The 16,213-nt window shown below is 35.1% G+C and overlaps 1 protein-coding gene across 11 annotated transcripts in view; it reads left to right on the forward strand.

Annotated features, from left to right (window-relative positions):
* Window positions 1-16,213, forward strand: part of ppip5k2 (diphosphoinositol pentakisphosphate kinase 2) — a 51,357-nt gene that overhangs the window by 19,444 nt on the left and 15,700 nt on the right. For 8 of the 11 annotated variants that reach the window (XM_088629987.1, XM_088629988.1, XM_088629977.1 and 5 more), the window contains exons 8-25: window positions 69-230; window positions 872-993; window positions 4,577-4,678; window positions 5,536-5,622; window positions 5,998-6,073; window positions 6,207-6,316; window positions 6,396-6,481; window positions 6,694-6,819; window positions 7,145-7,266; window positions 7,662-7,844; window positions 8,651-8,792; window positions 9,200-9,423; window positions 10,437-10,564; window positions 11,246-11,360; window positions 11,747-11,854; window positions 11,947-12,063; window positions 12,356-12,520; window positions 15,700-15,873. In XM_088629987.1, coding sequence (XP_088486113.1) covers window positions 69-230; window positions 872-993; window positions 4,577-4,678; window positions 5,536-5,622; window positions 5,998-6,073; window positions 6,207-6,316; window positions 6,396-6,481; window positions 6,694-6,819; window positions 7,145-7,266; window positions 7,662-7,844; window positions 8,651-8,792; window positions 9,200-9,423; window positions 10,437-10,564; window positions 11,246-11,360; window positions 11,747-11,854; window positions 11,947-12,063; window positions 12,356-12,520; window positions 15,700-15,873 — 2,349 coding nt within the window. The remainder of the gene's footprint in view (window positions 1-68; window positions 231-871; window positions 994-4,576; window positions 4,679-5,535; window positions 5,623-5,997; window positions 6,074-6,206; window positions 6,317-6,395; window positions 6,482-6,693; window positions 6,820-7,144; window positions 7,267-7,661; window positions 7,845-8,650; window positions 8,793-9,199; window positions 9,424-10,436; window positions 10,565-11,245; window positions 11,361-11,746; window positions 11,855-11,946; window positions 12,064-12,355; window positions 12,521-15,699; window positions 15,874-16,213) is intronic. The other 3 variants (XM_088629981.1, XM_088629984.1, XM_088629986.1) reach the window with 1 other exon arrangement.

Below are 16,213 nucleotides of genomic sequence, written 5' to 3' on the forward strand. Positions count from 1 at the left end.
GTAATTTTGCCATCCGTTTTTTGTTCGTTATTGCAGTTATTGATTGTGAGGTTTCATTTTTGACCTAGGTCTACACTGTGGGCCCCGACTACGCTCATGCTGAAGCACGCAAATCGCCTGCCCTGGACGGCAAGGTGGAGCGAGACAGCGAGGGGAAAGAGGTTCGGTACCCTGTCATCCTCAATGCCAGAGAGAAGCTTATTGCCTGGAAAGTCTGCCTGGCATTTAAGGTAATCGGGTTCAGAGCACAGGGTGGCTATTTCCAAATATGTTTAAAAAAAACCACATAAATGCTGTGCATCAACTGCTGCTTGCAATCACTTACAAAGAGGACCTCATCTTATCCAAAATATAAAATGTTATAGTACAGTTAAAATATTCCTTTTTCTGTTTGGAATATGTTGGAAATACGTTAAGCAACTGCTTAATGTATTGCTAACTTGCTGCAAAAAACAGTGAACCTTGAGGTGAGTCTTTTTTTTTACATTTAGTTGTGGGGAAAAAAGTGTTGAAACATGTAAAACATGATTTTATCCCTTAAGCTGTAAGGCTTTAGATATTATGTAAATGGAATAGTATATTTAAGCTCTATCCTTGCTAACACATATAATCACATATCTTTGTAATGGACAAATGTGAGGAAACGATATGGGGATGGGGAGGAAACTCTCATAATTGAAGAGAAGAAGCTGTGATTTAAAGAAATGTTAAACAAAATCACAGCTTCTTCTCTTCAATTATGAGAGTTTCCTCCCCATCCCCATATCGTTTCCTCACATTTGTCCATTAAAAAGATATGTGGCTAAAATATATGCTTCAATGCATTAAATAAGTACATGGTGTTTAGTTGTTTGTTGTTTTGTTTTGACAGCAAACTGTGTGTGGCTTTGACTTGTTGAGAGCCAATGGTCAGTCTTATGTCTGTGACGTTAATGGCTTCAGCTTTGTGAAAAACTCCATGAAGTATTACGATGACTGCGCAAAAATTTTAGGGTAAGATTCTTCTCACTTTCATATGGCTTGGCCTCCTAAGAATTTTTAAATTATTGGAGCATTAGTCTTTGTTTATACTTTGCAAAATTTTTCTCTACTTAAATATTTCAAGTAATAATGAGCTATTTATTCATTTAGGGAAGCAGTACGTCAAGTACACAGGTACCTTTGACCTTTCTAAAGGTGTGATGTGAGCCAATACCACTTCCTTTTAAAAAATCGTCATTTCAAAGTAATATGCGTGTTTTGTCCTTGACTATATATTCTTTCATGAGGATGCATGTAGGAGTCTCTGATGGAAGACTGTCTCAAATCCCCAAAACAATTTAATTTTTAATTAACTCTGTGATAATATATTTATAGGGCTACAGTCGCAAGCCCAAGTGGTTTCTAATAGAGAAGGTAAAAAAAACTACTCTTTTCATAAGATTTTAATAGTTTCAAATATGCATATTTGAAAACTGAAGAGGAATTGTCAAGCAGAGAAGTGGGATTAGGGGTTTCTTTCAAGTTCAGCTTTTTGTTCCTTTAGGCCCATATTACAGTTTCCCTGTAGTGTATGCATTTGGCTTAACATCAAAGAAGTATGATTTGAAATCAATACCGTCAAAATCTCCAGACTTAAACTAAACCGAGCACATTTGAGAAGTCCTCAAGCAACATCTCCAAAGGCTTCCTGGTCATAACACGTCCTGTGGGCTCCCTCATGCAGATGCTGTGCTAGATGAAATCTTCAATCCTTCTGATCTGAGTTGCAGATCATGGCCACACATACTGATGCCTTTCAAACTGAAGTCCTTTATATGCTTCTGAAAACAAGTATTGTTATTAGAAAAACTGTAATTTAGTCATCAAAAATGTTGTGACTGTTTCTCTGCCTTTACAGTCCTAGAACAAGCACAATTATTACGTGTCCACCAGAGGCCACTATTTCCTTGTAGATCGGAGCACCAGGAAATGCAATAAAAAAGCATTATAGTGGACTTGTTTTCTGTATTATTATTTAGAGCACATGCATTACACAGTGATTAGAGAACCTTTCATGGTAAAAATCCTGTGTTATTAATTGCTTGTAATTAATTGTTTTTGCTATTTATGGGGGGAAATGCATGTGTTTATGATTGTAAATGGTATCTTTTAAAAAATATAAGGTAGCATTAAGGATACTATTTAGTTTGTACTATTTAAACTTCCTTAATAGATTTTTTTATTACCCTAATGAAGACAAATCTACCCTATGCATCCTTGAATATGATTTTTCTTCTGTGACCCAGGCTGAATTTTCTGACCTGTAGCAGGCTAAATCTGATTTGTTAGAACCCTATAACTGAGATTCTCTTACAGAGCTGTCTACTGGATATCTGTACATGCTTTGGTCTTTATAATCAGGTTTCTGGCTATAATAGAGATAAATCCAACTGTTGTTTATTATAGGTTACTTCTTATTTTCCCGTTCTATTTTGTATGTTCATTAAAGGATTGTTTCACACAAGCGTATGCATCATGTTTACACAACATGTGAATTGAGTCATAAGAACACAGTTTACTTTGGTGATTTAATTACTTGGATGTGAATGCATTCAGATTTGTTTAGTGTAGTACTGAATACTGCTCAGTTTTTGATTACCATAACACCTGCTTCCAGAATTGTTGATCAGTAAATACAATGGATAAAACTGCACTATGAATTATAGGGCATAGTAGCTAATTTGTACTTTATCTGTGAATAATTCACTATGTATTTTTAGATATCCTTTATACCTAATACATGTATTTTATTTTCAACCAATATTCATAATAAATTACCTTTTTCTTTTAAATGTTTTTAGTTTGGAGTTAATTTTTTTCTTCTGTATTCAATGTGAAGCTGTTAAAAACATTGATTTTTTTTAAGCTCGTTGAAGTGCCTTTGGTTTCCATGGTTCCCCTCTTTGCCTCCAAAGCCGTCTCCTGGCAACGGAATTGGAGGCTGCACCAGTCATGACACAGTATTCTCCTAAGTCTCTATTTAAGAGAAGAAAAGTCATCTTAACTCGAAATAAGCCTGCCCTGAGTGATTCCACTGATAGGCAAATTCCCATTAAAGAAGTTATTTTATAATATTGTTGCATTCTTCATATTACATGAAAGCCATTTAGTAGGTTTTAATATAAAAATTGCTGAAAAAAAGTAGACAACAATGCAGCTCAGTGATTTTTAAAATGCATACAACACAATACCCTTTTTACCGCTCACATTATGAAAATAAGCTTGCTGTTAGGATACTGCATTTTCAATTATATATATGAAGCTGAGAATAAATAGTACATTTTAAACTGGATTCCAGTCACGTGAATGGGCCTAGTGAGCTTTTCATTTCCTTTTTCCTACATTTGTATTTAATCAGCTTATCACGACACCCTTCTAATGCAGAGCATTTACACAACCTTTCCAGGTACTCTTCTCTGTTCAGAAATTCTCTGGATTAAATGGTAAACTAAGGTCATGAGTACTTGGTCATTAAAGATCCCATAACACTGGTCAGAAATGTTTGAGCTGTAAATCCTAAATTCTACTTTAAGCTTGCATTGTGTGGCCTACCTAAATCGCCGCACCCCGCCTCTTCAATTCAATTCGTGATGTACTGTACCAGGTTTTCTCTTCACCTGAGCTGCTGTGTAGTGGGTCGGCTGTGTGTCACCCAGATTTGTTGCTGTACTTTGTTGCTGGATGTAGTAGATTTCTCCTCTATGTAAAGTGTTTTGAGATCCTGTGGAATGAAAATGCTATATACTGTAAATGTATGGAATATTTCTTATTTAATAACACAGAGAAAGTCTACTTTGCAATGCTACAAGGAAGCATTTCAACCTCTATTTCACTCAGAGTGAATCTTACCTTGCAGTATTAGGTAGCTGTTGGAAGGAAGTTGTTCACACACATGGAAAATGGGGAAATCAATCATCTGACAAATGTTTGGTTTTGAAGTACTTGGTTTTGCACTGTATTTCAGCATCTCTTGATCGTAGTATAGAACTCTGCTTTTTTTATAGCTCTGACAAGCTAATGACTAAGTTAATAAGTTTGTTTTATTTCATTTTATCTTAAATATACAGAAAAAATTGAAAGCTTCTGTGGTTAAAAATAGTAAACATATGACCATAACTGCTTTTGTTGAGTATTGCTGCTTTTGTATGTATTGCACATGAATAATGGTATTCGGTGTGTTATTTCTTATTATTGTAGCAATAGTTTAATAAATAGTTTAAAAAATGTGATAATTATTTGATGGAGTATGATACTTCACCTCACTGCCTGACTAACAGAAGGGTATCTGACACTACTATGACCAGAAATGGTAATGGGGCTAAACACATTTGGACCTTATGCATATTATTTTTTCGGTTGCAATGCACTAAGGATGTTTTACTGCTTTTGAAAAATGCAAAATATTGTCTTGTTTGGCAAAATCAAGTTGCAATATATTAGTCTTATACTTTTATGCTTCGTCTCACTTTTAGAATGGTTCTTACATGCCATTTAAATCTCAAAGTTGAATGGCTCAACTGTGTTTTGTTACCAAGTGCTTTTTTCTAATCTTCAGGAACATTGTTATGAGAGAACTGGCTCCACAGTTTCAGATCCCCTGGTCAATACCATTGGAGGCTGAAGATATCCCCATAGTGCCTACAACCTCTGGAACCATGTGAGTACATCAGGTTTTCAATCTGAATTTATTGATTTGCTGTGGTTTACCTTGCAAAGCTGTATTACAGTATTTCACAGATTGAACTCTTATAAGGTGCTGCGAATAATACATCAGTAGATTAAAATTCTGAAGCGTGATCTCCCAATAAACATAATAAACAATTTTGTTCTAAATCCTCCCAAAAATATACTTGCTCTTTTTTCAGTCAGTGTTTTAAATCGAGGACATAAAAACAAAAAGTACTAATTGGTTCATCTGTGAAATGCAGTGTAGTATGTGGTCTAGTTTAGAGTTTGTAATCACAGTTCAGATACACCAGGCCATTAAATAGGAGAAGCATCGGCAGTGTTTGGTTTATTTTGTAATAATACTACAATTTCAAGTAAGAGCCCAATAAGCTTTATGTATTATATGTAAAGTAAAACACACATACTGTAATACATACAGAAGTAAAACAAAAGAGAAAAACACAGCACATTGACCTAGTAAAAATCAAAGTAAAACTAAATTACAACCTCTTTTACAACTACTAAATTACAAACCACTGTACAGTACATTAGAAGCTACAGTGAAAAGATAAAGTATTTCTTTAAGCAAGTTTTAAAAATATTTCAGAATCTGATGAGACATATAGTAAGGGTCCTAACTAAGCAATTTTTGGATGTACTGTAGAACGACATGCTTACAGTATGTTACTGGCGTGTTCTTGAAATCTGAAGTTGCAGTTCCAAATGTCTGTAAATGCTCTTCCACAGACAGAACTGTGTTTTAACTGTGAATTCAGTAGCCCATAGATTTCCGTTTCCCTTCAGCTTTTAATAGATTTAATAGATCTTTTCTTCATCTTCACTCAGGATGGAATTGCGTTGTGTGATCGCTGTTATCCGACATGGAGATCGAACTCCAAAACAGAAAATGAAAATGGAAGTTCGGCACCAAAGGTAATTTTGCTTTCCATCATTTTAGACAACAAATCTGTATATTCTGAATTGGATATTTATTTTATAATAATTCCGATATTATTTTTATTATTTATTATTTTTATAATTAAATAATCCAATATGTATTTTCTTGTTTCTCATAGTTGATAGACTCTCAGTTTATTCATATTTACAGTGATACTTTGTTTTACATAATCGATTAATATTATTTAAATTGTATAAGTATTAAAGTGTTTGGAGAGGTTTTGTTTATTAACTGTGATGTATAAATGTATATATTTATTTTAAAATGCATCAATTAACAGTGTGATATTTTAACTTTAGAAAATGGGATTAAAAGCTTAAGATGCTCTTTTTGTGGTGTTGGTTTTATAGGTTTTTTGATCTCTTTGAAAAATGTGATGGATATAAGACCGGAAAATTAAAACTGAAAAAACCAAAGCAACTGCAGGTAATATTTATTCTTTAGAATGTCTACATTGTGGTTCAGTGTTTACATACAATAATTGTGCTTGACAGTACAAAGCTGTGGACGTCTTTTATATTTGCGCTATTTACTTATGATGTGGTGTTCTCGTCTTCAGGAAGTTTTGGACATTGCAAGACAACTTCTCGCAGAACTAGGACAGAATAATGATTCTGAGATTGAAGAAAGTAAAGCTAAACTTGAACAACTCAAAACAGTTTTGGAGATGTAAGTGAAAAGTTATTTTTGTAGAATAATAATTGAGCTAATGTTGGGAGACAAACCTGACTCTTCATTGCTCTCACAGGTACGGACATTTTTCTGGTATAAATCGGAAAGTCCAGTTAACGTACTTACCACATGGGTGCCCAAAAACATCAAGTGAAGAAGAGGGTAAGATATGAATTAATCTGTACAAATCTGAAATGTTCCTTTTAAGGCTCTTATTTGAACAGTAATTTGTAACTTGATACGTATTGCAGTAAATTGTTATGATGCAATATTAGATTCTGAAAATCAAATTCTTTGTTGGCTTGTTGATCGAGTAAAGCTGCAATCATCTTCATTTTTTTTGCATCGTGTGACAAATCGTTATTCTGCAACAGACAACCGGCGTGACGACCCATCCCTCCTGCTGGTGCTGAAGTGGGGTGGCGAGCTGACTCCTGCAGGCCGCGTTCAGGCAGAGGAGCTGGGCAGAGCCTTCAGGTGTATGTACCCAGGAGGACAAGGTAATCTCTTCAGTAACCACACATAGGAAACCACAATGAGCTTATCAGCACAGAAACGTTTTAGAAGTGGAATGAATGTGTGAATAGCAACCAGAAATAGAAATGTATGGATAGTGGTGTGTACAACTTTAATGTCTACTTTATACTGTACATGTATGCTAAGTTGTACCCTGGTGTGCAATCAGAAACTGCGTGATGAAACAAGTTGAAGGAAACAGACAAATTTATTATGGCCAAGTGAAATGAAATTATTTAAGAACAAGAGTTCCTGGTGTTTGAGCTATTCCACTCTCATAGTCTCTGATTCCCATGACTTCCATTGCAGGGGACTATGCAGGATTCCCTGGCTGTGGGTTACTCCGTTTGCACAGCACTTACCGCCATGATCTAAAGATTTATGCCTCTGATGAAGGCAGAGTTCAGATGACAGCTGCTGCCTTTGCCAAGGTAAACGAAAACATAAATTTTTTAAATAAAAGTATGACGTTATTATATCATCATTGCTTATTACGTAGCTGTTAATTTGGAACCCTGGACATTGTATTCAAAGGTTATTCTTTTTCCACCTGTGTGAGCACTTCAAACAAAATAGAAAGATTTAAAATTAAGATTGACAATTTCTGAATAGAATATAGGTCATCATAATTCATAATAGAATAATAGGTTTTTGTGTTGATGCTGTTATCACTTTTTGAAAATTTGAATAAAATGTGAAGTAAATCGGACATAAAGGGCATATTTTACAAACGTTTACATTGGTACCTGCGTTTTTTGTGGAGTATTTGGTGTCATGACTTCATATCATCGGACAGAGGTTGATTATTAATTGGTTTTACCTGTAGGGTCTCCTGGCCCTGGAAGGAGAGCTGACCCCCATCTTAGTCCAGATGGTCAAAAGTGCCAACATGAACGGCCTGCTGGACAGTGACAGCGACTCCCTCAGCAGCTGCCAGCAGCGTGTCAAGGCCAGGCTGCACGAGATCCTTCAGAGGGACCGGGATTTCACCGCTGAGGATTATGAGAAGGTTCGTGAGAGCTCGGGACTCATTAACAATACCCACAGAATGCCTGGGACAGCTGTGTGAGGCTTCTCTAACTGCATCCAGTCATCAATTCATCCGAGATCACAGGTGGAGCTGCACAGGAGTTTCCATGTATCGAGTCTGCAGGATTGATTTAGACAGCATTCAGGAGCTGTCTAAATCAGATCTGACGCCTTCCCCTGCTGGACAAGGCTCGAAATGCTAATTTGCTGTCATTTACTGCTTCAGTCAGTTCATTGCCCACCGTAAGAGTGGCCTATTTATAATTCATGTGTATTCTTTCTGCATTTTCAGATTTGCCATTTAATTCATTTTATATGAGTCTTATTACATTCTCTTACATTGCTGTGTTTTATTACATTTGCTATTCTTATTTCTGCCTTTTTGGCCACATACAAGTTGAACATAAAGTGCTTAATCTGCAGAATACCATTTCATATGTTATCCAGTCTGGATTGTATAAGATTTTTCATATCGGACGCGAAAACATTTAAAAAAAAATTATTGGCAAAGAAACTGTTTTAAACAATATGTAAAGTGTTTTAAAACATGTTTTTACCGTGTTTCAAAATAAGTCCATGTCAAATGGATGTACTTCTAAAAAAACTATGACGTGTTGACTGTATATTTCTGCGTGTTTATGTGGACATGTGTATACTGACTAATCACATTTTTGTGTGCCTTTATTTGGTCCTTGTATTGAAAATGTTGTGAAAACTTCTGTGCATCAGTGTTTTAGTCTTGTTTCCAGTATGAATCACATTTTTGCTGGTGTGTTTCTCATCCAGTTGGCACCAACGTCCAGCTCTTCTCTTATCAAGTCGATGCAGATGATTAAAAATCCAGTCAAGATGTGTGACAAGGTCTATTCCCTGATCCAGAGCTTGACCTCTCAGATCCGACAGAGAATGGAGGACCCCAAATCAGCAGGTAAACAGAACTGTTGAATCTCCCAATCACCTTGGCAAGCCTATGTAGCAACGATTCTGTTAAACATCTGTTTTTACTGTAATCCTGTTTTTTTGAAGTACATATTTCAATGTACAAACCAACATTGAGATTCCACTTTTACATCTTCAATTAAAACTTGTGCTGTGCCAGAAAATTAGTTTTGATATTTTGATATATGGTAAAATTCTCATTTTAAATTTTATTTTCTATGTATTAAATACTTTTTAAAGTATAGTTTTGTAACTATAACGAGTTCTCTTGGTTACTGAGGTTGGTTTTTAATTCAGGTGCAGGTTTTGAAATGTCCAAGACATTGGCATTCTTTATTCAATGTGTTCTGTAGCCTTTGTCTTACAGGCATCTGTTTCTTCTTTTCTTCTACTCAGATATACAGCTTTACCACAGTGAAACTCTGGAGTTAATGTTGCGTAGGTGGGCAAAGCTTGAGAAAGACTTTAAAATGAAGAATGGAAGATACGACATCAGCAAAATTCCTGACATTTATGACTGCATTAAATATGATGTACAGCACAACGGCTCCTTAAAACTTGAGAACACGATGGAGATCTATCGACTTTCAAAGGCATTAGCTGATATTGTCATTCCTCAGGTGACTTAATTGCAGTTGCTGTTATTTTTTATTATATAATTATGAGGTGATAAAGCATTGTGAACCAGGTTAATATTATTTTCTTTTTAAATCAAAAACGTTTCAAAGCCAAGTCATAATCAAATGTCTTGCTCTAAAATCAAATTGATTTTTAAATGCAAATATAGTAGTTTCTGGTCATGCAACAGGAAAGACCTGTGCTTAAAATATTATTGCCACATTTGTCATTTGTTATTATACATCGGTTGGCCATGAAAGGTCTTCTCAATGCTGCTGCAGAGGCTAACAAAACTGAGCTACACTGCTCTTGCGGTCAGAGGTAGAAATCTGTGGACAGATATTTCTACAAATTCCTACACACCATTTTCTTTTCCTAGTAATAAACTTTAGAACTTTTCATGATGCATCATTTCAGGGCAGTTTTCAACAAAAAACAAGAGACGTACAGTCGACTCGTAACTTGCGTGCTCTCAAATTACGCGGTCTTCTCTGGAAGACAAAAAAAAAGCTTTATTCTTTGAAATGTTAGTTTTGGCTTTCCGTACTACTCAAAATCCCATAAATTATGAGTTGACTTTATTTGCAAATTAATACAGTAAACAGAATTTGAAAATTTGAACTTGCAACATCTTTTTTATACAAAATGTGAAACAATATGTAGCAATTATTATTAAATGTATGAAAAAGAACACCAAAAATCACACAAATATGAAACTTGGAAGATACCAAAAAAAACATTTTCGAAACTGTCTCTTTAAAAATATATTCCTTTGATGAGCAAGTTTCAGGATTTATAAAATGATGTTACTGTTGAAACTGTTGAGTAAGACATAAAGAAAGGATGATTTCTGTGTGTGTTTTATCACGACACTGATCTTTTGTCCATAACCTAAGCAGTAAAGTTCAAAACAGAATAAGGCAACCAACCAGTAAAGTATTTTCTAAGCTCTATTAGAGATGGCTTATCCATGTGTTTACATAGCTTTTAAAGTTCTTATCACTTTCTTTCTCAGGAATACGGAATAGCTCAAGCTGAAAAACTGGACATTGCTAAAGGCTACTGCACCCCTCTGATTAGGAAAATTCGCTCAGACCTGCAGAGAACACAGGATGATGACACTGTCAACAAACTCCATCCAGTGTAAGGTTCCAACATTTGATAGGTGTTCAGACAGATAAAACAGACTGTCTACATAACATAAAAGAATGTATAACTATACAGTATATCTGTTTTGAACCAGTAGATCATTTCTTTATAAAATATTCCAAATTTGCATGTGATATAAACGTGCAAGCATTTAAGTGTGTGCTTCATAACAATATATTTTAATTAGTGTGTACAAAATGTAAAATTGAGTTGACTTGTACTTTTAGATGATTTCAGTTATTTTGCTAATATACCAGTTAATCCTTTTCAGGGTATATCCGTTTATAGCTTTCTGTACTCCTTGTTGACTTCAGTACATAGTACTGATGAGGCACGTGATTAGGAAAAGTTAATGTTGTTTGGGTAGATTGTCTTCAGAGTTTGTGTACTTTTCAATAGAGCGGCATCTTGTGTGTAAATGGTTTCCAGCTGTAGCTCTTCCAAGTTTTCTACTTCCCCATTGGGTTTAAAAAAAAAAGTGGCTTAACAGCTTGTCAGTCAGAGCCAGGTGTGTATTAGTCATTACCTTCCTACACAATGGCAGTGGTTCAGTTTTCATTCGTTGCAATATGGACATAATGTAGTTCCCTGTGGTGGCAGCATATGCTTCTCTATCCTGCTCTGTATTAATTGCTCTCCAGTCGTCTGTAAAGATCTATCATTTTTTATTTTTAGGTACTCCAGAGGAGTTATGTCACCAGAACGTCATGTGAGGACAAGGCTGTATTTCACTAGTGAAAGTCATGTGCACTCACTGCTTTCAATTTTACGCTACGGGGCCTTGTGCGATGTAAGTCACTGTCATTTCGATGACCCTTGAGCACATTGCTTGCTGGGGTTGGCCTATTTTGTTTTATGTTAAATCCGATCCCTCAATCAACTGTATGCAACAAACTACAAACAAGAGGAATCCTCTCAAATTGTCTAGTTCATCTACAGTAGCTTGATCCTAGGATTTTCTGCAGTTGTTCCATGAAAGAAACCAGTGTATGGGCTTCTCCAACAGAATGGCTTGTTCCAGATTCACACAACCTAATGTACTGTATAAAATACTACCTTAAAATTCTGCTTTTTAAATTCCCTACTGAGTACAGTAGTTTCGCCTTGTGTCCACTTGTTCATGTTCACTCACAGTTCATTCATGGAATTCTCTTGAAAACAAATGCTTCACTTTAGGAGACCAAAGACGATCAGTGGAAGAGGGCCATGGACTACCTCAATGTCGTTAGTGAACTTAACTACATGACGCAGATTGTCATTATGCTCTACGAGGACCCAAACAAGGTACAGCTCTTCTACAGTTAATGTCTACAAAGAGCACTGATAACAGCACTTGTCTTTTTTATTATGGTGGTTTTATTTTTCATGTGCCCTAGGACCCTTCATCAGAAGATCGTTTTCATGTTGAGTTGCATTTTAGCCCAGGAGCAAAGGGCTGTGAAGAAGATAAAAACCTGCCATCAGGATTCGGCTATAGACCAGCTTCACGGGAGGTGAGGGTTGTAGTCTTTTTTCCTCATAGTTTCCCAGAGGTCTAAATTGTTTTGTGAAGTTAGGTTAATATTATTACTAGAACAGAAAATACTAATGCTAAAATAGTAATATGTGGATCTTAGCATTAGATCTTTATGTATGACTGCATACTATTCTATATAAACAATCCAAATTTTACCAGTGGCATGTCTTTGGTTAGGTTTTCTAGATGAGAAGCAGACAGGATTTGTGTAATGGCAGTTATGAAACAATAATTGCTGGTCCGTCCCATTTCATTTCTTTTTCAAACAGAATGAAGGCCCAAGAAAAAAATCCATCAATGACAGTGATGAAGAGTCTAGTGCAGCTAAAAGAGATGAGCCTGACAGAGCACTGTTCAGACCTATGGTCTCTGATCCAATCTACATACACAGGAAGTCCCCTCTTCCGCGCTCCAGGAAGATTGGCTCTGTAGAAGTGAGTAATCTTTCAGCATTTCTTATGTTGTTGGAGAAGGTAGTATGGTATGCTTGCATGCTGTAGAAAAACTATACGAGTTTTCAATGTGCCAGTATGAAAGTACTGCTTGTGTGCAATAGAAACTAATATATTGTAGTGCGCATAACCTATAATGTCAGATGATGAAGTTTGTGAATCTTGATTTAAATGTTTTTGTTGTACTGCAACATTTGACTTTCAAATCAGAAATTAGTTAACTTGAATCTTTGAAGAATTCAGAATATGCCAGTAAGAAATTAATGAATTGTCTTGAACACTGTAATTATTTTTCCACTGTTCAAGTTCTGTATTTTTCCGTGAATTTATAGAAATGGCTTTGTGTTATGTAATGGAGGGAAAATGTAAATATTTGTTTATATATTTTTTTTACTTCTGCAATTTGCTTACTCTCTAATATCTGATTATTCAGATTCGTGTGCGTTGTCGTTTTGTTGTATATATTATTTATAGATATATTCTTATTTTGATTAAGGTTGTTCTCTTTCAATGAGGAGCTGTGGTTTTATGATGGTACAGAATCCTGCCATATTAAAATAAGCAGCTTTCAAATAAAGATTATTCAAAAGGACAGAATGGAGCAGAGCGCAAACCTTATCTTTTACCTTGGCCTCCATTTCATAACTTTAATCTGGCACTGTTCTATACAGCCACAGAAAAGACAGTTATTACAGTGTCTCACAGCGAAATTAAAAAATCACATTATTTCTGTCATTTGTTTGTTATATCTTTGTGTTATCTTTTCAATAAGGCAGGAATCTTACTAACCACATTGAAATACATCACTGAAATAGGTTGAGTTGAGCTGTTTCTTAAAGGTGTTACTTTTCATGTTTTTTAAATAGGTAAGCAATGTCAAAAGGTACTATATTTAGTATAAATGTCATTAGAATGTTATGAATAATGTATAAAACTCTGAAATGTTTCACACATTGTCATAGCAATTTCTCAGTGAAATGGGGAAATGAAAAACAAAAACATTGTATAAATGCATAAAGAATTATGGTATTAATGCAAATCATAGAAATGATGTAGTCATTATGTAGAAATTTCCTTTTTATTCACAAATTAATGTAGTTTCCTTGAACAAGTTTATTTGACAACCTCACTTTGCCTTGTTTTTCCTCCTAATTTACTTTTGTTCTACAAAATATTTTTCTATTATTCCACTATTCTGTGTTACATACAGTATTACTGTATACACTTACTATACTAGATACAATTTCATGATTCCATTCTACCATGCATGCCTTTCAGGATGCAGTGATTTTGGTCTTTCAGATTTCCAAGACAGTAGACTGCATGGCCTGTCACGGTTTTAAGCCATTACAGTATTTTTTGCGATATATTGCCCAGACATGTTTGCACCAGTGTCAGTTATACGTAATCCATTTAAAATGAAACACCCAACTTATTTTCTAGACTTTGACTTTTACATACAGAAATAAAGCATTGTGAAGTAATTACAATGCATGTTTTATAGTATTTATATTATAAATTACATTGTTATTAATAATTGGCTATAGGATTATGTTTTCCTCCAAGTTGGATGAGTGATTGAAAGTTGGATGAGCTCCTTTTATTTAACTGTGTCCTTGTTAAAGGAAGAGAAAAAGAATGTTTCACAGTAATTTCTCAGCAATCCTTTTTGTAAAATGCAACATTTACTAAAATTTACTTAATTCTTTACATTGTCATGATCAAACATGTTAATCAGCTTCAAGTAAATCGATATTTAACCAACATCTACTACTCTGTCTTTGATAATGCCTTATGTTTACTTGTATTTGTATTTCTACCTTCCTCATGAACATTGTTCTTACATTTCAAGTTTGAGCGCAGCCAAGCTGGTGCCACACTTAGAAGATTGTCTGCAAGTAATTATTTGAAGTCTGTTATTCAGTGCGGCTAATTAATTATATAGACAAAATTAAGAAGTAAACGTTGCAGAAGAATGTGTGATGTATGCTAATGATTTTATTACTGTAGGTCCAGAATTGTTCCCTTCTCTTCCTGTAATAAGTTCACACTGCATTATAAATGTCGTCGTTCTGAACAACAGAGAAACTTGTTGAATGTCAGTATACTGCATGTACATTTTAAGACCTGGTTGCATCAAATGTTTTACATTTTGTTGTAACTCAGTAGCCCCTGTGCTTTATAACTTGACAGTTCAAGTTAAAGCACAGAGGCCTGTAACAGCAACCCAGTACAAACTTCCAGTGGCATATGTAGCTTAGACTCATAAATTAACAAAACTGGAGAATAGTGTAGCCTTGCTACAGGTACATTTGACCCAAAGTAATGCTGATGGACATATACTGTCCCCTCTGTCTAGATTTGTAGCCTACAAACAGCAAAGCAGGACTTCGCCTATTTGTTGTCCTATTTGATTATAGTACTGTACATACAGTATGCAAAAGAAGTAAAATAACAGAGGCACTGTTGAGTTCAAGATTTTTAAGGAAAGAGTTACTGTATAGATTTACCAAAAAAGAACTGTAATCCTCAATTCTATTGACATGGTGCCTGTCTTTTGTTAAAGTGATTTTAGCCAATTAAGGCAAGGAGAGTGAGCTCTACCAGAAGAAATACAAATATTATTGTATATGTTTAATGTAAATAAAGATAGGTTATCATTATAGCTGTCATTTCTGTGCTACTGTCGTGCTTTCTGAATATTTCCAAAGGTTTTTACATCAGCACAACTGAGAAAGTTGTAACCAAGTTTTACTGAACTTGAAATCTCGCCTTTTGTATGTAATTTAGTCATAGTGTTTTGTAGGCACCTTCTAGCTTCTTCTACAGTTTAGTATATAATGAAAACATCTTGCTCTCTTATTGCGTCTGGGCTCAATCCAGAACTATACAAGAATCACTACTTTAAAATGGCAATGTCAGTATCTGTCAGATTAATTTGTGTAGAGCAAATCTTTAACAACATGAAAGTAATTTATATCCAGATAGCATTTTTGTACCATAATCCCGATTTCAGAAGGAATATAATGAAACAGCTGACTAAAGTAAATTATTAGTATTTGAAAAGCAAGGTCACACTGCTGAATGTTGATGAAGCACTTAGCTGGATTGTTGCTAACGTTGCATGACTTTGCTGTTTTTACCCCCTTTCTCACTTCCAGGAAGAGAGCCCCCTGAGTGTGTCTAGCCCTGAGTCAATTGGTACCTGGATTCATTACACCTGTGGTGTGGGTACTGGGCGTCGAAGACGCAGATCAGGGGATCAAATAACTTCCTCCCCTGTCTCCCCCAAATCACTGGCTTTCACATCCACTATTTTTGGCTCATGGCAACAGGTTTTTAAAATTTATTCATTATTAAAACATCAGACATTTTGTTATGCGTATCAAATACATTACAACAGTCAAAAAGGGCACCTTGACTGCAGGGAAATTTTAGTACTGTTTGTTTCACACAATAAACTTAAAAAACTTAAATGCTTCAATTTTCATGCATTCGTAAGGTTATCTTAGGTGATAGAAGGTCAAGGAGTAGTGATTTACTTGAGCTACTGATGAGTGATGTTTTAATAGTGACTCAGAAGGGGTCTTACTAAAGCTGTCAATCAGTAAAAATGGGTTTCATGTCTTGCCAGGTGAAGACTCTTATTGCTATATAAAATTTAATTTATTTAAT

The sequence above is a fragment of the Lepisosteus platostomus genome, chromosome 4 (genome assembly GCF_059453375.1).
Source record: "Lepisosteus platostomus isolate fLepPlt1 chromosome 4, fLepPlt1.hap1, whole genome shotgun sequence".
Taxonomy (NCBI): Eukaryota; Metazoa; Chordata; class Actinopteri; order Semionotiformes; family Lepisosteidae; genus Lepisosteus; species Lepisosteus platostomus.